Source organism: Oncorhynchus nerka, linkage group LG10, assembly GCF_034236695.1.
Source record: "Oncorhynchus nerka isolate Pitt River linkage group LG10, Oner_Uvic_2.0, whole genome shotgun sequence".
NCBI classification, from domain to species: domain Eukaryota; kingdom Metazoa; phylum Chordata; class Actinopteri; order Salmoniformes; family Salmonidae; genus Oncorhynchus; species Oncorhynchus nerka.
In genome coordinates this window covers 85,609,851-85,631,974 of record NC_088405.1, presented here as the reverse complement: position 1 = coordinate 85,631,974, position 22,124 = coordinate 85,609,851, and the positions used below count along the sequence as shown (strand labels likewise).

At 42.2% G+C, this 22,124-nt stretch overlaps 1 protein-coding gene across 4 annotated transcripts in view; it reads left to right on the top strand.

Annotated features, from left to right (window-relative positions):
- Positions 1–4,693: 4,693 nt before the first annotated feature.
- LOC115136189 (rap guanine nucleotide exchange factor 6-like) overlaps positions 4,694–22,124 on the top strand; it is a 149,879-nt gene continuing 132,448 nt past the window's right edge. For all 4 annotated transcript variants that reach the window (XM_065023878.1, XM_065023879.1, XM_029671731.2 and 1 more), the window contains exon 1: positions 4,694–5,522. In XM_065023878.1, the coding sequence (XP_064879950.1) occupies positions 5,448–5,522 (75 nt within the window). In that variant the 5' untranslated portion in view covers positions 4,694–5,447. The remainder of the gene's footprint in view (positions 5,523–22,124) is intronic.

The window sequence follows — 22,124 nt, the reverse complement described above, 5'->3', positions numbered from 1 at the left end:
CTTGTTTTGTTTATTTGCACCACCAAGATTTACATGCTAAAATTGCCACTGGTCTGTTACTTGAACTCTGAGAAGCATATATTTGGGCTGCAGTTTCTGAGGCTGGTAACTCTTAACTTATCCTCTGCAGCAGAAGTAACTCTGGGTCTTCCTTTCCTGTGGCGGTCCCCACAGAGCCAATTTCATAAAGGGAACACTTAAACAACACAATGTAACTCCAAGTCAATCACACTTCTGTGAAATCAAACTGTCCACTTAGGAAGCAACACTGATTGACAAATTTCATTTACATTACATTTACATTTAAGTCATTTAGCAGACGCTCTTATCCAGAGCGACTTACAAATTGGTGCATTCACCTTATGACATCCAGTGGAACAGCCACTTTACAATAGTGCATCTAAATCTTTTAAGGGGGTGAGAAGGATTACTTTATCCTATCCTAGGTATTCCTTAAAGAGGTGGGGTTTCAGGTGTCTCCGGAAGGTGGTGATTGACTCCGCTGTCCTGGCGTCGTGGGGGAGTTTGTTCCACCATTGGGGGGCCAGAGCAGCGAACAGTTTTGACTGGGCTGAGCGGGAACTGTACTTCCTCAGTGGTAGGGAGGCGAGCAGGCCAGAGGTGGATGAACGCAGTGCCCTTGTTTGGGTGTAGGGCCTGATCAGAGCCTGGAGGTACTGAGGTGCCGTTCCCCTCACAGCTCCGTAGGCAAGCACCATGGTCTTGTAGCGGATGCGAGCTTCAACTGGAAGCCAGTGGAGAGAGCGGAGGAGCGGGGTGACGTGAGAGAACTTGGGAAGGTTGAACACCAGACGGGCTGCGGCGTTCTGGATGAGTTGTAGGGGTTTAATGGCACAGGCAGGGAGCCCAGCCAACAGCGAGTTGCAGTAATCCAGACGGGAGATGACAAGTGCCTGGATTAGGACCTGCGCCGCTTCCTGTGTGAGGCAGGGTCGTACTCTGCGGATGTTGTAGAGCATGAACCTACAGGAACGGGCCACCGCCTTGATGTTAGTTGAGAACGACAGGGTGTTGTCCAGGATCACGCCAAGGTTCTTAGCGCTCTGGGAGGAGGACACAATGGAGTTGTCAACCGTGATGGCGAGATCATGGAACGGGCAGTCCTTCCCCGGGAGGAAGAGCAGCTCCGTCTTGCCGAGGTTCAGCTTGAGGTGGTGATCCGTCATCCACACATGCTGTTGTGCAAATGGAATAGACAACAGGTGGAAATTATAGGCGAGACACCCCCAATAAAGGAGTGGTTCTGCAGGTGGGGACCACAGACCACTTCTCAGTTCCTATACTTCCTGGCTGATGTTTTGGTCACTTTTGAATGCTGGCGGTGCTTTCACTCTAGTGGTAGCATGAGACGGAGTCTACAACCCACACAAGTGGCTCAGGTAGTGCAGCTCATCTAGGATGGAACCTCAATGCGAGCTGTGGCAAGAAGATTGCTGTGTCTGTCAGCGTAGTGTCCAGAGCATGGAGGCGCTACCAGGAGACAGGCCAGTACATCAGGAGACGTGGAGGAGGGCAACAACCCAGCAGCAGGACCGCTACCTCCGCCTTTGTGCAAGGAGGAGCAGGAGGAGCACTGCCAGAGCCCTGCAAGATGACCTCCAGCAGGGCACAAATGTGCATGTGTCTGCTCAAACGGTCAGAAACAGACTCCATGAGGGTGGTATGAGGGCCCGACGTCCACAGGTGGGGGTTGTGCTTACAGCCCAACACCGTGCAGGATGTTTGGCATTTGCCAGAGAACACCAAGATTGGCAAATTCGCCACTGGCGCCCTGTGCTCTTCACAGATGAAAGCAGGTTCACACTGAGCACATGTGACAGACGTGACAGAGTCTGGAGACGACGTGGAGAACGTTCTGCTGCCTGCAACATCGCTGGAGTGTGTCAGCAGTTCCTGCAAGAGGAAGGCATTGATGCTATGGACTGGCCCGCCAGTTCCCCAGACCTGAATCCATTTGAGCACATCTGGGACATCATGTCTCGCTCCATCCACCAACGCCACGTTGCACCACAGACTGTCCAGGAGTTGGCGGATGCTTTAGTCCAGGTCTGGGAGGAGATCCCTCAGGAGAACTTCCGCCACTTCATCAGGAGCATGCCCAGGCGTTGTAGGGAGGTCATACAGGCCACACACACTACTGAGCCTAATTTGGACTTGTTTTAAGGACATTACATCAAAGTTGGATCAGCCTGTAGTGTGGTTTTCCACTTTAATTTTGAGTGTGACTCCCAAATCCAGACCTCCATGGGTTGATAAATTTGATTTCCATTGACAATTTTTGCGTGATTTTTGTTGTCAGCACATTCAACTATGTAAAGAAAAAAGTATTTAATAAGAATATTTCATTCATTCAGATTTACATTTACATTTAAGTCATTTAGCAGACGCTCTTATCCAGAGTGACCTAGGATGTGTTATTTTAGTGTTCCCTTTATTTGTTTGAGCAGTGTATATACAGTATATCACAAAAGTGAGTACACCCCTCACATTTTTGTAAATATTTGAGTATATCTTTTCATGTGACAACACTGAAGAAATGACACTTTGCTACAAAGTAGTGAGTGTACAGCTTGTATAACAGTGTAAATTTGCTGTCCCCTCAAAGTAACTCAACACACAGCCATTAATGTCTAAACCGCTGGCAACAAAAGTGAGTACACCCCTAAGTGAAAATGTCCAAATTAGGCCCAATTAGCCATTTTCCCTCCCTGGTGTCATGTGACTCGTTAGTGGTACAAGGTCTCAGGTGTGAATGGGGAGCAGGTGTGTTACATTTGGTGTTATCGCTCTCAGTTCAACATGGCACCTCATGGCAAAGAACTCTCTGAGGATCTGAAAAAAATAATTGTTGCTCTACATAAAGATGGCCTGGGCTATATGAAGATTGCCAAGACCCTGAAACTGAGCTGCAGCACGGTGGCCAAGACCATACAGCGGTTTAACTGGACAGGTTCCACTCAGAACAGGCCTCGCCATGCTCGACCAAAGAAGTTGAGTGCACGTGCTCAGCGTCATATCCAGAGGTTGTCTTTGGGAAATAGACATATGAGTGCTGCCAGCATTGTTTCAGAGGTTGAAGGGGTGGGGGGTCAGCCTGTCAGTGCTCAGACCATACGCCGTACACTGCATCAAATTGGTCTGCATGGCTGTCGTCCCAGAAGGAAGCCTCTTCTAAAGATGATGCACAAGAAAGCCTGCAAACAGTTTGCTGAAGACAAGCAGACTAAGGACATGGATTACTGGAACCATGTCCTGTGGTCTGATGAGACCAAGGTAAATTTATTTGGTTCAGATGGTGTCAAGTGTGTGTGGCGGCAACCAGGTGAGGAGTACAAAGACAAGTGTGTCTTGCCTACAGTAAAGCGGGAGTGTCATGGTCTGGGGCTGCATGAGTGCTGCCGGCAGTGGGGATCTACAGTTCATTGAGGGAACCATGAATGCCAACATGTACTGTGACATACTGAAGCAGAGTATGATCAACTCCCTTCGGAGACTGGGCTTCAGGGCAGTATTCCAACATGATAACGACCCCAAACACACCTCCAAGACGACCACTGCCTTGCTAAAGAAGCTGATGGTAAAGGTGATGGACTCGCCAAGCATGTATCCAGACCTAAACCCGATTGAGCATCTGTGGGGCATCCTCAAACGGAAGGTGGAGGAGTGCAAGGTCTCTAACATCCACCAGCTCCGTGATGTCGTCATGGAGGAGTGGAAGAGGACTCCAGTGGCAACCTGTGAAGCTCTGGTGAACTCCATGCCCAAGAGAGTTAAGGCAGTGCTGGAAAATGATGGTGGCCACACAAAATATTGACACTTTGGGCCCAATTTTGACATTTTCACTTAGGGGTGTACTCACTTTTGTTGCCAGCAGTTTAGACATTAATGGCTGTGTGAGTTATTTTGAGGGGACAGCAAATTTACAATGTTATACGAGCTGTACACTCACTACTTTACATTGTAGTAAAGTGTCATTTCTTCAGTGTTGTCACATGAAAAGATACACTCAAATATTTACAAAAATGTGAGGGGTGTACTCACTTTTGATATACTGTATATGGACTTGGTATTTTACCAAATATTGCTATCTTCTGTATATCACCCCTACCTTGTCACAACGCAAATGATTTGACTCAAACTCGTTAAAAAAGAAAGACATTCCACAAATTAACTTAACAAGGCACACCTGTTAATTGAAATGCATTCCAGGTGATTACCTCGTGAAGCTGGTTGAGAGAATGCCAAGAGTGTGCAAAGCTGTCATCAAAGCAAAGGGCGGCAACTTTGAATAATCTCAAATATTAAATATATCTTGATATGTTTAAATTTATTTTATTTACTTTTACGCGTTTTTCGTGGTATCCAATTGGTAGCCCCATGGGTCTCCCGGTCACGGCCGTCTGCGACGGAAAGTAATGTGTTTTTCTCGCGATATCCTGATCATGAACCAGGGAGGGAGCGGAACGTTTCCCACTAGTTACCACAGCCATAATGTCAGTTCATTATGGTACAAATCCACGAAAACATACATTTGGTTTGGTGTCTTAATTTAAGGTTAGGCATAAGGTTAGTAATGTGGTTAAGGTCATGTTTAAAATCACATTTTGAGAAGCTAATTTGTATAGTTTGACTTTGTGGCTGTGGTTTCTAGTGACGACCAAACGCAACAAGAATTTACTTTTTTTATGCATTAACAAGAACTGACACCCAGCTACCTAAAGCTGATACTAATATTTTATGTATGCAGGAGCTTAACACGTATAGTGTAATTTCTTACAGTATAGCAGACAGTTGGCTTGATTTTGCAACAAGGATAGAGAGTTGGTGGTTCTGAAAAACACTTAAAGGCCGAAAGTTTATCAGCTGATGAGATTTGCTTTTGAGTACTGTGAGGAAACGTTAGTAGCTGTCCCACAGATAGACAAGTATGTTGCTCAAACTAAGCTGAAGAAGTGAAGAGCTTGCGAGCGCATTATCTACTGTTTTACCATTGATAATATTCACTTCCTTTTGTAGTACGTTTAGTTGAAAAATGAAACGTTATTACTGTTGTTGTTTTTTAAACGATTGCCACCTCCTGCGGCTGTGTTTATTGAGCTGTCAATGAACAGAGGGATCACAGATTCGACTCCGGCGTCGAGACAGAAGTCAACTCGTCCCAAATGAAGAACGGATGGTCAGGAGGCAACTTTCCAACTGGATTCTAAAAATGCATATAATTCTACACGAGGATTTTCACATCCAGTTTTGCATGATTTACTTTTGGTACATTTTATGCGCACCAGTTGTGTTCTAGATGTTAGTTTTGTGTTAATTTTTACAAGGCATTTTCACTCCATGCTCGGGCGACGGGATGGAAGTTGAGCGGTATCGGCCTTAAAAAGTGAGACTGGGATCTCTTGAGGATTTGATTCTGGTGTGAAGTTATGACAATGACTGGATCAATGGAAAATTCTTTCAAACAAGCTTTAAAGAAACCTCCATCACTACGGACAGCAGAGGTAAGCAAGCTGGCTAAGCTGTGTGTTCTTGGTTTGAATTTCTCAAGTCAGAAAGCTAAAGTAGCTTACTGCCCTTCGCTAGCTGGAGTAATTTAGCTAGCTAGCATGCTAACGCACGAGTTGACGAGGAGCAGTGTTTTAACCATTCACCCAGCCAGTCACTGAGTTGGTTTTGTTACCAGGAAAATAAGAATGAACCATCTAGCTATTATTTTATTTGTGTTGTGTGTGTGTGTACTGAAGTTACTAAGCTAGTTGGCTATCCAAAACATGAGAGCGAACATGCTAACTAACGTTATTACGTGAGTGAGTGAGTTGTCGATTATTTAAATGACGTCACGAAGATCGTTCATTAACGTTATGGTCTCCCTTAGTTTTCTGAAAAGCTGCATCTTGAAATATTAAATTATTATGCAATTGTTGTCCTATTATATATTATAGGGCCAGGCTCCGGTCGAATATTTTCAATAGAATCCCTCTGTGACTGTCAGTTTGATTACTGTTAGGGGATTTGTGAGAATGCAGTTTTAGTCACTGTTTTTTTGTGATACCAAACCTCTGCCCATTAAAACTGTGGAGTCCCAGCTGTGTTGGCACTGCTTTTCCTATACTATCTCCCTAAGGAGTCTGTGTTTAGTTGCAGAACATTTTGAATTGCAAGCATTTTACAATCGGTTAAATTTACAATCGGTTAAATTACCTCCCACAGCCAAGTTCAAAAGCCTATTTTATTTTCACTGATCTATCAATGACTAGAACGTATTTAACCTTTATTTAACTATGCAAGTCCGTTAAGAACAAATTCTTATTTACAATGACGGTCTACACCGGCTAAACCCACACGACGTTGGGCCAATTGTGGCCCAAGCCTGGAATCTCACCAGGGTGTCTGTAGTGACTTCTCTAGCGCTGAGATTCAGTGGCTTAGACCACTGCACCACTCGGCAGCCCTATGTACTCAGAAAGTGAGTACATAATACAAAGTGACAACTCTCTAACAATCATGTTTTGGTCCTCAAACAAACAGTGGTTAAAAAAGTAGTATTGAGGGTATGTTAGGGATATGAATGAAAATGTGTTGCTTTTTGTACTGGTTACCTTGTAGGCCGAGAGAGGCATTGCATGCTTGGTTGTCAAATGTTGGGCTTTGTGTGTGATATTTATGCTGCATGTATGGGCGGTGTCCCAAATGGTACCCTTTCCCTTACATAAGGCTCTATGGCCCCTGGTCAAATGGTACCCTTTCCCATACATAATGCTCTATGGCCCCTGGTCAAAAGTAGTGCACTATGTAGGAAATAGGGTGCCATTTGGGGGACACATGATGTCCTGCATTTCCAGGTAATCATCCCCTCTCTCCGCTGTGCCAGTAGAAGTGCATGATTTACTATGCTGCTATTGAGTTTAGCATGGATATCAGACATTTTTATTGCAGTCCACACCATCTTTTCAAAGTTCTCCTAGCAACAGGCACCAGATGATGGAGCTCATATCACACTGTTTTATTTTCTAGACATGAGTGTGGTGCACGTTTTACTCTGGGAATTGGAAGCGTCTCTGTTTGAGCTGGATCTCCCTGGGTTCCCCGAAAACAGATTAGAAGAAAATACGAATGTTATAAAAGATAAGAACAGTTTCTCCTTCTGGTTGCCCTGTAGTTGAATAACCCTGTGTTGTTGTTCAGGAGATTGTGTGGTCCATCCATGCCTAAGGGTAGGGAGTCCTATTGGGCACATTTTTTTATGCCACCATGAGAGGCTAAACCTTTCTTATATGGTAAGCTCTCTGGATTCTACCACACAGAAAAGCACCGATGTGTGATTCTGTTGTTAAAAAAAGACTGTTATAACCAGGTTTATCATGTCTGCACCAATTTAATTAGTTATTTGTTCATTTTTGGATGACATTTTTTCCTTCAACCATAATAGGTGCAGCAATTTGTCAGCAGCATTGCTAAGGGGTGTGTCTCATTGTATGGTTCTGGCTAAAGCTGCTTAGGAATGAGGATTTGACATCTGAGACAACTTGCTGTGACAATTCATATGGGGGAAAAAATAATCAGAGGACTGCATATTTAACAGTACTAACCCATACTTTTTCAGCAATAAAACAGAGGCCTCTCTTTCACAATGTGAAGTTGATGGCTTTGGTGTGATGTATTTCACTCATCCATTGACTAGTTGAGGTGGAACATATAGGTCACAGCTGCTTGTGAGAATGAGAGCGCAGAAGGTGTGAGTTTGGAACATACACCTACTTCACAAAACTAGGCTCATATCCAGTACTTGGACTGTTAGCTTCACCAACTGAATGACAAGAGTAGCCTAATGATAGTCTTATACGTTATCTCTGATGTCATTGATTTGCAAAAGACCACACATCTTGTCAACAAATACTCATACACCTCGATCACACTGACAGTGTAATTGCATTTTGGTACACCAGAAGTACATTCATTTCCAATGGAATGATGCGTTTGCCTTGAACCATTGCGTTGAAGAGTCTGTTGCAGTGCGTTCTGTTTGGTGCATACGTTGGATTTATTAAAGGTTCACCTTCCAACAGGACAACAACCCTAAGCACACAGCCAAGACAACGCAGGAGTGGCTTCGAGACAAGTCTCTGAATGTCCTCTAGTGGCCCAGCCAGAGCCCAGATTTGAACTAGACCGAACATCTCTGGAGTAGAGGTTGACCGATTGAAATCAGCCATGCCGATTTAAGTTTTTATAACAATCGGTAATCTGCCTTTTTGGACACCGATTATGGCCGATTACATTGCAATCCACGAGGAGACTGCGTGGCAAGCTTGACCACCTGTTACGCGAGTGCAGCATCAAAAGGAGCCACGGTAAGTTGCATTAAACTTATCTCATGAAAAACAACCAATCTTCACATAACTAGTGATTATCTACATATGGTTGATGATATTACTAGGTTAACTAGCTTGTCCTGCGTTGCATATAATCAAAGCGGTGCCTGTTAATTTATCATCGAATCACAGCCTACTTCAACTTCGCCAAACGGGTGATGATTTAACAAAAGAACATTCGTGAAAAAAACACAATCGTCGCACAAATGTGCCTAACCATAACCATCAATGCCTTTCTTAAAATCAATACACAGAAGTATATATATATTTTTAAACCTGCATATTTAGTTCAAATAAAGGCATGTTAGCAGGCAATATTAACTAGGGAAGTTGTTTCTCTTCTCTTGCGTTCAGTGCAAGCAGAGTCAGGGTATATGCAGGAGTTTGGGCCACCTGGCTCGTTGCGAACTGTGTGAAGACCATTTCTTCCTAACAAAGACTGTAATTAATTTGCCAGAATGTTACATAATTATGACATACATTGCACAACCTTCAATGTTAACAGCAATATTTAGACTTAGGGTTTCCACCCGTTAGATAAAATACGGAACGGTTCCGTATTTCACTGAAAGAATAAACGTTTTATGATAGTTTCCGGATTTGACCATAGGCTCATATTTCTGTGTTTTATTATATTATAATTAAGTCTATGACTTGATATTTGATAGAGCAGTCTGACTGAGTGGTGGTAGGCAGAAGCAGGCTCATGAGCATTCATTCAAACAGCACTTTACTGCGTTTGCCAGCAGCTCTTAGCAATACTTGATTCATCGGCTAGAAGTCATAAACAGCGCTCCTGAGATTAGGCTGGTAATACAGAAGTGCCTATTTGAACATCCAATAGTCCAACATCCAATAGTAGGTATATGAAATACAAATGGTATAGAGAGAAATAGTCCTATAATAACACCAAACCTAAAACTTCTTACTTGGGAATATTGAAGACTCCTGTTAAAAGGAACCACCAGCTTCCATGTGTTCTTATATTTTGAGCAAGGAACTTAAACGTTAGCTTTCTTACATGGCACATATTGCACTTTTACTTTTCAACACTTTGTTTTTGCATTATTTAAACTAAATTGAACATGTTTCATTATTTATTTGACACTTTTTAAATTTATTTTATGTGTCATATTATGTTAAAATAAGTGTTCATTATTAATTCAGTATTGTTGTAATTGTCATTACGTATATAAAATCTGCCGATTTGGTTTCAGCGTTGAAAAGTCAGTCGGTCGACCTCTACTTTGGAGAGATCTGAAAATAGCTGTGCAGCGACGCTCCCCATCCAACCTGTCAGTACTTGAGAGAATCTGCAGAAAAGAATGGGAGAAACTCTCCAAATACAGGTGTGCCAAGCTTGTAGCGTCATACCTAAGACTTGAGGCTGTAATCGCTGTCAAAGGTGCTTCAACAAAGTACAGAGTAAAGAATCTGAATACAGTATTTATGTAAATGTTATATTTCAGTTAATTTTTTATAAATTAGCAACATTTTCTAAAAATCTGTTTTTGCTTTGTCATTATGGGGTATTGTGTGTAGATTGAAGGGAACAAAAAATATTTAACAAAATTTGGAAAAAGTCAAGGGGTCTGAATACTTTCCGAATGCACTGTATTTGTAAGGTTAGAATCTTCAGTGTTCAGGGAAGATCTTTACATCATCGGCGTTACTTGTCAATAAGGCTATTCAAATAATATTTTGTAACTTTGTCAGAATTACATGACCAGTATTGAATATAGGAGAATACTAGCCAATTTTGAGAGCTTGAGAGAGAGTTTTACAACAGTATGCAGCATTGGTTTCTTCAACTGTGCACCCGTATCAACTGTGTTGGCCATTTTCGGTTTTATACGAGTGCTGGTGGATGTTTTTTTTAGGACATCAGACATGACATTAATGCATGCTAATAGTTAACCAGCCAAACTACACTGTTTTGAATTGGCTATCTAGTTAAACAACAGAACATCATTATTTTCCCTACTGTGCTAATCGTTCGCTCGCTCGCCTCTGGCAACAGACCACTGGCACACTCAGGTGTTGCACACACCATGACTTTTGTATGATTTTCATTGCTGTCCAAAAATGAGCTGTAACTGGGAAAATATCTCGCTAGCATTTATTAACAAATGTGCAAATGCTGCTCGCTTTGATCTCAAATGCCTCTTGTGACTGACTGCATGATTTGAAAGACTGCTCGTGCCTGTCAATGCAGGCCTACAATAATTATACCCCAATACACTGTGCAGATATTGGGAGGACCGTGAGCAAAACATTACATATGGAAGACACTTTGCTCAAACTTTTTGTTTTACTTGCCCTGAGCAAGCGGACAAGAGTTAATGTCGAGGCCTGTATATGTTCTTGTACGGTCTCTGGAGGGACTCGTGAGTTAACACGGGCTGCTTGTGACCTGGGATCCTGAAAGCACTCCTTGTAGGCTAATAAAATCCCCATGGTTCAGATCAAGCATACTAATTAGCGGGTCTGTTTAGAAGAGGAGAATGCGCTTGAAATTGAAGCCAGTGAGTCAAGTCACTGATTGTGCAGTGGTAGACCTATGCAGCTGGCTGCAGGTTCAAACGTTATAGCCTATAGGTTCCAAATAAACTTACACCGCCAACTAGACCACTATGTCTCATCCACAGGATCTCAATGACGTCAAACTCTCTGGTCCATCAGCTGCTGCTGCTTCTAAAGCCTATGTGTATTGGTACAAGACAAGCTAATATTTCAAGCCTGTACTGGCTGTGTGGTGTGAAGTAGAGGGCTGCATTCACCTGCAGGTCCCAACAGAGATCATTGCGGCGCAGTCAGCATTTTTCATGCTGCGGGTACTCAGATCAGACAACTTTGGGATTGAAATATTTTGGAGATGATCATCTCTCTGCTTTGTTATGCGTTAGCCTACCTGCTGCATTAGAAGCACTTCATTGTCACATTATTCACACACCCAGAATTCGCTGCTTCATCTTCAGTAGGCTACCTCTCCTAGTTGGGCGTGCAAGATAAATTGCGCCGAAGACATCAAAACTATGAAATAACACATGGAATCATGTAGTAACCAAAACAGTGTTAAATAAATCCTAAATATATTTGAGATTTTTCAAAGTAGCCACCCTTTGCCTTGATGACAGCTTTGCACACTCTTGGCATTCTCTCAACCAGCTTCATGAGGTAGTCACCTGGATGCATTTCAATTAACAGGTGTGCCTTAAGTTCATTTGTGGAATTTATGTCCTACTTAATGCGTTTGAGCCAACCAGTTGTGTTGTGACAAGGTAGGCGTGGTATACAGAAGATAGTCCTATTTCGTAAAATACCAAGTCCATATTATGGCAAGAACAGCTCAAATAAGCAAAGAGAAACGACAGTCCATCATTACTTTAAGACATGAAGGTCAGTCAATACGGAACATTTAAAAAAACAGGAAAGTTTCTTCAAGTAGTCGCAAAAACCATCAAGCGCTATGATGGAACTGGCTCCTTTGAGGACCACCACAGGAAAGGAAGACCCAGAGTTACCTCTGCTGCAGAGAATAAGTTCATTAGAGTTTTTCAGCCTCACATATAAAGGAATGCTTCACATAGTTCAAGTAACAGACACATCAACTGTTTAGAGGAGACTGTGTGAATCAGGCCTTCATGGTCGAATTGCTGGAAAGAAACCACTACTAAAGGACACCAATAATAAGAGACTTGCTTGGGCGAAGAAACACAATCAATGGACATTAGACTGGTGGAAATCTGTCTTTTAGTCTGTTGATTCCAAATGTGTGATTTTTGGTTCCAACCACCATGTCTTTGTGAGATGCGGAGTGGGTGAACGGATGATCTCCACATGTGGTTCCCACCGTGAAGTATGGAGGAGGAGGGGTTATGGTGTGGGGGTGCTTTGCTGGTGACATTGTCTGTGATTTATTTAGAATTCAAGGCACACTTAACCAGCATGGCTACCACAGCATTCTGCAGCGATACGCCGTCCCATCTGGTTTGCGCTTAGTGGGACTATCATTTGTTTTTCAACAGGACAATGACCCAACACACCTCCAGACTGTGGAAGAGCTGTTTGACCAAGAAGGATAATTATGGAGTGCTGCATCAGATGACCTGCCTCCACAATCACCTGATCTCAACCCAATTGAGATGGTTTGGGATGAGTTGGACCGCAGAGTGAAGGAAAAGCAGCCAACAAGTGCACAGCATATGTGGGAACTCCTTCAAGACTGTTGGAAATTAATTTAGGTGAAGCTGGTTGAGAAACTGCCAAGAGTGTGCAAAGCTGTCATCAAGGCAAAGGGATTGCTACTTTGAAGAATCTAAAACACTTTTTTATTTACTACATGATGCTATAGGTGTTATTTCATAGTTGTATGTCTTCACTATTTTCTACATTGTAGAATAGTAAAAAAAAGAATGAGTAGGTGTGTCAACTTTGACTGGTACTCTATATATGGGCTCAATTAGGCAGTAGGCAGTTATTTAAAAAAATATATATACTTCCTTAATTTGATTAGGCTATGGTTTAGAACATTACAGATAAATAAATATTGATCACCCATATTCTGTCTGAAAATCGTCCCAATCGTAAAAGGTAGGCTGTAAAACATTGCTCAAGAGAAAGTGCAAGTCCCCAAATCTCTTCAAGCTATGTCTAGCCTAATGGCTGATATAGCCCAGTAATACTGAAAGCCTAATATAATGGTCCATGTGAGAATCTCTGGTAATATGACCTATTTCTTAGGTTATTTTGGAGCATTTGGATATTGCTTTTAGGGCGCAAAATTACTGAGAGCTGCGTCGTCACATACGTCTAAAATAACATTGCGGGACTGCGGTTGGGTTCAGGACCAGTTCTTGTGTGAGTCGGATAGAAAGCCATCGGGTGTGGGCGGGTGCAGTATGAAGAGCTTTAGGCAGGAGTGGGATGAATCAGGCTGCCTGGCCTGAGTGTAAAGCAGCATTCCATGCAGGACTCTGGGCATGAAGAGGCATATTCCCTCAGAGCCACTTTACTGATAGTGAAAGCAGACGCTGCATGCCACTCTGATGTAGGAAGGCTACACTAGTCACAAAGGTCAACGTTTCACTGTGGTAGAGCAATGGGGATTTTTGTAGAATTCCTGAAAAGAACACATCCTGAAAATAAATAATTATATTTTAAAGGAAGGGCATTACTTAAAAATCGTACAATGTGATTTTTCTGGATTTTTGTTTTAGATTCCGTCTCACGGTTGAAGTGTACCTATGATAAAAATTACAGACCTCTACATGCTTTGTAAGTAGGAAAACCTGCAAAATCGGCAGTGTATCAAATACTTGTTCTCCCCACTGTATAAACCTTTCTTTGAGTACGCAGCATTACTAGTTCTTGTTTATGGCCTTATTTCATGATAATTACTTTTGAGGAATATGTTGATTTCATTTAACTGGTTAAAGAGGGACATTATCTTTTAATGTTTGCCCCTTATTGTTCTTATCTCTCTATAGGGAGTCCCGGAAGTAGACTACAAACTCTTGGGTTAAAACTGTCGCCATGGTAGTCTTATTAAAGTGTATTTATTACCTTGCTAAACTGGTCTGGAATCCCTGTCTGCATCAGTTTAACTCTTCTCTGGGTGAGATTTTTTATTTATTATTTATATATATATATATAACGAAAAGCGGGCCTTGTAACCCCTCCTACTCTTTCAAGCTAGCTCAAATATCTAGCTAGGTTACAAACATCCTGCTTAGAACCCATTGCGATGTAATTTAACACAATAACATTCCACTCAAAAGCTTTGCTAAGGTACAATAGAGAGTGACCAGGAAAATGTGCTGTTTCTTTGAGTGTCTTTGGACAGATTAGTCTAGATTGAACTATGGTCATTCTCTTTTTTGCATTGCGTTCCCTGGTAAAATGTATAAACTCGTAATATAATCTGGCCAATTTGGAGTAGGACACTGCTCATGCAATTCGGCATAACAATCACCGTTTCCTGACCTGATGAGCCATGCTGCCTTTATTTTCCCCAAGATTAAATATTGTCACTTTTTTTAAGGTGCCATGTTTAGAGTATTATTCCATATACTGTCATTGACAAAATGGTACTGGCTTAAGACCAATGTGGAGACCCCCCTGTTTATTGTACTATGGAAAAGTGGAGTCACCCAGTATAACAAAATACCTTATTGCAGTGAGTCTCACATTTTCCCTCACTTTGGTCTGGTCCTCTCTAAACACTGCTGTGGAAGCTTTGTTTAATTGCAAGGCTATGGCCTCACCCACACATTATTTTGTCATCTCTTGAAGCCCATTTTCAGACACTAATACCGGCAGAACACAGATAAATATTTTTAGAGGCATTGTTTCAAAACACGCGGATAAAAGTCCTCAACTTGACACGCCCACAGAATGTGCCTGATTCCAAACATTGCCTCTACTGGGATTACTGGCGGTTCCTCAGAGCACTAACATGAATGAATGAAGCCGGACCTGAACTGACTGTTTGAAGCCCTGACGCCTGTAACAAGAATGCGGCATGCACACCTCCGGCATGCCAGGAATCTGAGCTGGTTCCCTGAAGTGCCCACCCCTCAGGCTGTTCACGCATTGTGATTTTTAAGTGTTCAGCCTCAGAGCAGCGGGTGACCAAGTGGGCAACAAGGTGGAGGGGTTAGGAAGAGGGTCAGGAGGTGAGAAGACATGTAAGGATATTTGTTTTTAATGTCCGGCTCTCTCCTCCTCTCCCCATGCCTGTCAGCTTGAGGCCGCCGCTTAAATTGGATGACTTGTTTAAATGTGGTTGGCCCTTTACAGGTGTGGGAATCAAATTTTAGCTATGGATTGTCTGGCATCAGCACACCTTTCCACACATGTAGGAGACCTGTAGATAATTGTTCTCATTGTGTGTTGTTGGCAATGTATATTTGGCTTATGTTTAAGGTTATTTTTAAGGTGTGCCTCAAGTTGAATGCAATGTCCAGTTTAAAGTGAACTGGAATGATTTTTCTAGCTCACCTAGTCTAATTTTACAACGTTTAGGTGATATTACCGTAGCATCGTCTATCGGGATGATTGACAGACACCGTCGATGGTGACGACATAGGCGAAACCATTCGGTCACATGACTATTTGAACTTGACTGCTGCTGTGAAGTAAAGAATGTAGTCTCGCAGCGCACAGCAGGGCAGCACACGTGACATTCCCAGGCATTTGAATATTGGTATTTGCTATAGCCCATTTCAATAAATGTTATATACAGAACGCAAGAGAAGGCTTGGCCCCAGTGATGTACTGGGCCGTTTGCATTACCCTCTGTAGTGCAGACGGCCCAGTACGTCACTGAGGCCAAGCTTCCTGCCATCCAGGACCTATATAATAGGCGGTGTCAAAGGAAGGCCTGTAAAATTGTCAGACTCCAGTCACCCAAGTTATAGACTGTTTTCTCTGCTACCGCACGGCGAGCGCCAAGTCTAGGACCAAAAGGCTCCTCAACAGCTTCTACCCCCAAGCCATTAGACTGCTGAACAATTCATAAAAATCGCCACCGGACAATTTATGTTGACCCCCCCCATGTACACTGCTGCTACTCGCCGTTTGTTACCTATGCATAGTCACCCCCACCTACCTCAACTAGCCTGTACTCCCGCACACTGACTCTGTACCGGTATCCCCTGTATATAGCCTCATTATTCTTATTGTTTTACTTTTTATTATTACTTTTTATTTCAGTCTACTTGGTAAATGTTTTCTTCTTCTTGAACTGCACTGTTGGTTAAGGGCTTGTAAGTAAGCATTTCATGCTGTTGTATTCCGCGCATGTGACAGAAAAAGTTTGATTTGAATGTAGTCCAGACGGCAGATAATTTCAATTTAGCAACTCAAAATGTCCAGTTAAAAAATATTGTTTCTCTCTGTCGATGCATGGGCCTAAGGCTTAAGCTTAATTTGTCAACAATAAGAAAAATACGTCATACCTATTTTTCCCGACTAAAACCATGACGATAACGAGACGAGATGCCACGGGGGAAAAAAACAATAACTATTACAAATTACTTTTCATTTTAGTCGACAGAAATGTGACGAGAATTCCAACTAAGACTAATGGACATTTTGATTTGACATGAAGCTCCTTTTTATCCGTGTTGTCCAATCCTACGCATCCATGCAGAATATTTCATGCAATCCTCTCATTGGCGTCTTTCAGTTGCGCTGTCTGATCTGATCTGCCCAGCTCTCCCACACAGCTTCCAGGCGGTCACTTCAGTCACTGATTCGAAGCCAGGACACTTGACTTGTAAATAACCTCAAGTAGTAACAATGTTTACTCTCTTTCATATAACCTATTTTTGCTTTGCTTAAATCAAAGCTCAATTTTCCCATGTGCGCTGTTATTTAATCATCTGTGTTGCTGCTCTTGCGCCGTGGTCTGCAAATGCCAGTTGTCGTTTTTTTTTTCCTGAGGAAAAACAAATGTTATTTGTTGAATATTAGGAATACAGTAATACTTTTTTTTCTTTCAAGGAAAGCACTATTATTTACCCCCTTGACAGTTATGATGGGGAGAAAATCTGTGCTGTAAATTGTTTAACCTGTAGCCAAGACTTTATAGCCTATATGGTTAATTATGGCTGGCATTGGTTACAATCTGCCACAATATCTATGTTGCTAAGTAAGCTATACAAGGTGAAAGTAGGCCTTGTCCAACTAGGCCATCTGAATTTACACATGATGGAAGTTAGATGTAGCATAAATATAGTCGGTACATTTTTTTATACTAAATAATCTGTGAAGAAAATGGCTGTGACTAAAATTGTCACGTTTTGATCAATTGATAATAGCTAAAACTAACACAGGAGTTTACTAAAATGTGACTAAGACTAAAAGGTAGGCCTATCTGTCAAAATTAACACTGGGACATTCCTTAACAATCTTAGCTGTTTTAAAATAAATGTCTATATTCCCAACATTTTTGTGGCTCTCTTTCTGCAATTTCCTGCAATTCTACACATTTTCCCATGCGGAGGTCCATGAGAGAAAATCGGTCTTCTCACAAACATCTGTAGCGTTCGAACGGTTTGCCCTACTTGTGGGGAGACTTTCACGAACAGAATGGTGTTCTCCGTTTTGCTCTACAACCCCCACAAGGGGTACTCGTCTGAAGGTAACCAATACAAACACATTTGAAGTACAGAGGTAGTTTAGTGCCCAAAAAACAAAAATATTTCCAGAGCTTTCTGATGTCTCCTAGATGTAGGACAGACGCTTCAAAACCCTATTTGTAGGATTTATTTTTTGTTGTTGCCATTTATGAATGTGTTATTCATTGTGTTTTATATGGGCTATAGTAGTTAAGGAAAAATTCAATATTTTTTCAAATACATAAAACAATTGTTGATACCTAAAGTGTCCTGAAATTCTAGATCAAATAGCTAAATGAACCCTCCCCCAACAGACTGTTAGAGGTTAAATATAGTTTTCTGCAATTCTACCTATTTTTGCCATAGCATAAGAACATAGCATATGCAATCTGAGTGACTCAAACATAACAAAAGTCAGGGAGAATCAAAAATGCCAAAAAATGGATGTCTAGTTTTTATTTAGGTGGTTGTTAGTTCTCAAAGATCTTAAATATGTTAGTGTGGCGGCAATGATATAGGTAAAAACATAAGGTAGCCATGGGACTAATAATGAGAGAAGACAAACAATATCAATAGCCTATAGAAACATTTTAATGCCAAGTTTTTAATTAAGTTTAAGCTTAAAATGATCCATACGGCGGGAAAATGCAAGGTTGAAAACCAAATGGCCAATAATAACCTATCCTCCCACTAGGCCTAACCATAAAAGCTTTAAGACAAGGTAAAGTTATGAACAGTAGCTTATTTCCCAAATATTCTAGCCTAAGATGGTGTCCTAAAGTTGCTGCTGTAAAAATGAACAAGAATGAGTCTATAGCATAGGCTATTCTCAATCACAGCTTTGAGAGATCCAACAAACCAATATATTTATTAACTATTTTATGAGGCAAATAGTCATCTTTAGCCAATTCTGAAGACTATAGACAGGTTATACATCACAGGATAGATAGAAGCAAACTCACTATGGTGAAACATCCTGTTCCTCATCGGACTGTCTATGCTCAATTGTGCGCGCCACACACAACCTTTTCCATGTTGAAGCTCCACCAGAAAGGACTATTAGAGAATATTTGCCTGCACTTAGTGTCTCTGCCCAGGCTTTCAACTACGTTATCTTTCATCATGATTCATCCCGTTGTAGCATTCTGTACCATCATATCAATGTTTTGGGGATACATAATCACGATTGGACAACGGCTGACATTGCCCAACCCTAAACCCAACTACAGGATGTTCAGATGTATTGTGAAAGTCCACACACATATCTGGCCCCCTGCCCTTTGACACACAGTCAAGGACTACTTACACTCATTTATTGCCCAATGATTGTTACCATTCCATCCTGTTCTTATCAGACAACAGCAGCACACACTAACAGCAGCCAGCGGCATGCTTTGTCTCTCCTGGCTCAGAGGCTCTGCACATGCTGTGTGAGTTCAGGTCTGTTTCAGGCCTTCACTGGGCTCCTGTCACACTGGAGCTCATTGTAATCACCTCCACCCCCTCCTTGTCTAGTTGAAGGGCTGCTGGATGGCAGCAGCAGGGGAGGGTCATGTGCCTTTTTTCAACTAGGCAAGTTGGTTAAGAACAAGTTCTTATTTACAATGACTGCCTACCCCGGACAAACCCGGACGACACTGGGCCAATTGTGCGCAGCCCTACGGGACTCCCAATCACTGCCGGATGTGATTCAGCCTGGATTCAAATCAGGGACTGTAGTGACGCCTCTTGCACTGAGATGCAGTGCCTTAGACCGCTGCAGCGCTCCGGAGCCCTATGCGCTCAACCTGTTGCTATGGGCGTGTGAAATTATAAATGTGTGTGTGTGTGTGGAAAAGATAATTGACCTATTTTTAAAGAATATAATCTCTGAGAGATAACAACCACCAAAATAAAACTAGATATTGAAAATTCCCAAAACAATGAATTTAGCAATATTCATTTTGTTATTATGTTTGAGCAAAAGAACACAGCATTATCCATGGTAAAATGCATAGAATTGCGGGAAACTAGCTTTTCAAACAGCTAAATTATCTCCGTTCCATTGCAGAATATGTTGAATTTCAGGAAATAAGCGTTAAAACTGTAACCTTGTCTCTCAGCTGCATGGCAAAATGTATAGAACTGTAGGAAATGTGCGTTAAAATTGCAAAATAAAATCTCAGTGCAATGGTGGAAAAAACCCTGTTCTTAGTGGTTGAACCTCTATCAGTCCTGCTCGGGGAATGTTTTGTGTGGGACTGGAAACAAAAGGGTAAGGAGCAGGCTACAGAAGCACTCAAGTTCAATCTGTTTCTCACTACACCAAAGGCTGTCCCCCTGATAAGATGCCATTCCCCCGGGGCTACAGACATGTTAATGCTGCCGAGGTGATAAGTGACTCTGTAGTCACCATCATGGGAGCCATGTTCAGCTAACATGCCTTCTGATTTCCCATGATGCAAATGTATTCAACCCGGGGTATGTGGTTGAGGGCTTTTCCTCTATCTTTGAGCCAATCCCCAATGTGCCGTCCTTTATAATATCACAGCCTTTAAGTGTCCAGTTCAGTGTATTTAATATCCGCCAGCCAATACACTGCTATCTGGAAAATGTCACTGTTGCACAGCAGAGTCAGTATGTGATAAAACACTGCTTGCCTGTTGTGTTGCCTTTGACACCTAGCTAGGCTTTGCAGGCACCCTGTGGACTGAGACAAGTGAAAGCATGTAGGCCACAGCCTCACAGAACCTGCAGTTTGCCTTTGTCAGTGGTGTGTGTGTGTGTGTGTAAGCCCAGCCTCAAACATTGACTCTGGGCTGAGCTGGCAGCAGAGAGGCTACAGCCTCATCACAGTGAGCTCAACACTGTATGCCCTTTAAAACAACTACTTTGTTGGAGATAAACCACACTTTGTTTCTCCTACAAGTTGACTTCCAGACTTGGGAATAGAGAAAGAAGTGATCCGTAACGTTTTGTTATTTTTAGAATATAGAGAAACCCGACAGGTTGTTCAGTACTTAGATTATGACTTGGAGTTCTTGGGATGCCAAAAACCTGAGGCTCCAAGTTGCTGTCATAACTTCGCTGTTCTCTTCAGTCCTAAATACATTTCAAAACTTGGCAAGGTCTCTGCGAATTAGCTAGGTTATATAATGAGAACATTTTCTGGGGTTTCCATGACGACGTTAAGATTTGTGTTTTCAAGCCAACTACCACTCTCTTTTAGGGCTGGCTGGTGGAGAGATGGCAGCTGTACTGTAGTGTGGTGGGTGCTGTCAAATACCACCCTCTCTTTTAGGGCTGGCTGGTGGAGAGATGGCAGCTGTACTGTAGTGTGGTGGGTGCTGTCAAATACCACCCTCTCTTTTAGGGCTGGCTGGTGGAGAGATGGCAGCTGTACTGTAGTGTGGTGGGTGCTGTCAAATACCACCCTCTCTTTTAGGGCTGGCTGGTGGAGAGACTGCAGCTGTACTGTAGTGTGGTGGGTGCTGTCAACTACCACCCTCTCTTTTCCATTTATTTATTTTATTTTATTTCACCTTTATTTAACCAGGTAGGCTAGTTGAGAACAAGTTCTCATTTACAATTGCGACCTGGCCAAGATAAAGCAAAGCAGTTCGACACATACAACACAGTTACACATGGAGTAAAACAAACATACAGTTAATAATACAGTAGAAACAAGTCTATATACAATGTGAGCAAATGAGGTGAGATAAGGGAGGTAAAGGCAAAAAAAAGCCATTGTGCCAAAGTAAATACAATATAGCAAGTAAAACACTGGAATGGTAGATTTGCAGTGGAAGAATGTGCAAAGTAGAAATAAAAATAATGGGGTGCAAAGGAGCTAAATAAATAAATAAATAAATAAATAAAATACAGTTGGGAAAGAGGTAGTTGTTTGGGCTAAATTATAGATGGGCTATGTACAGGTGCAGTAATCTGTGAGCTGCTCTGACATCTGGTGCTTAAAGCTAGTGAGGGAGATAAGTGTTCCCAGTTTCAGAGATTTTTGTAGTTCGTTCCAGTCATTGGCAGCAGAGAACTGGAAGGAGAGGCGACCAAAGAAAGAATTGGTTTTGGGGGTGACTAGAGAGATATACCTGCTGGAGCGCGTGCTACAGGTGGGTGCCGCTATGGTGACCGAGAGATATACCTGCTGGAGCGCGTGCGTGTCCATGATGCCCTATTTCTAGCTGGGCTTTTTAGTCTGGGCTTTACAGACTTTTAAGAACTTGATCTAAGACTGACTTTATTTTTACTCCGTAAGGAATCGCCGGGTTGAAAGTCTGAACTTCGGGTCTGAGAAACCAGACTGCGACTCGTAAAGCTCCAGTATGCATGTAGGCTACTAAGTCTAGGCTAAGCACCCTTTTAATACATTAACGTTCAGTAGTATGGCAAAATGTAAGCGCTGTAGTCCTACCTGAAAGCCAAGCCTGATTTGACCCCTTGATGGAGCGCTAACAGCAGAGAGGATTACCAGAGCGTTTTGACGCGTCATGATTCCATCCCACTGAAGACCGTTGGTCATATCTGACCTTACAGGCACACATGCATCAAACCGTTAATGGAACCTCTTTTTTTAAATTAAAAAAAAAAAATTATAACAGAATTTAAGTCT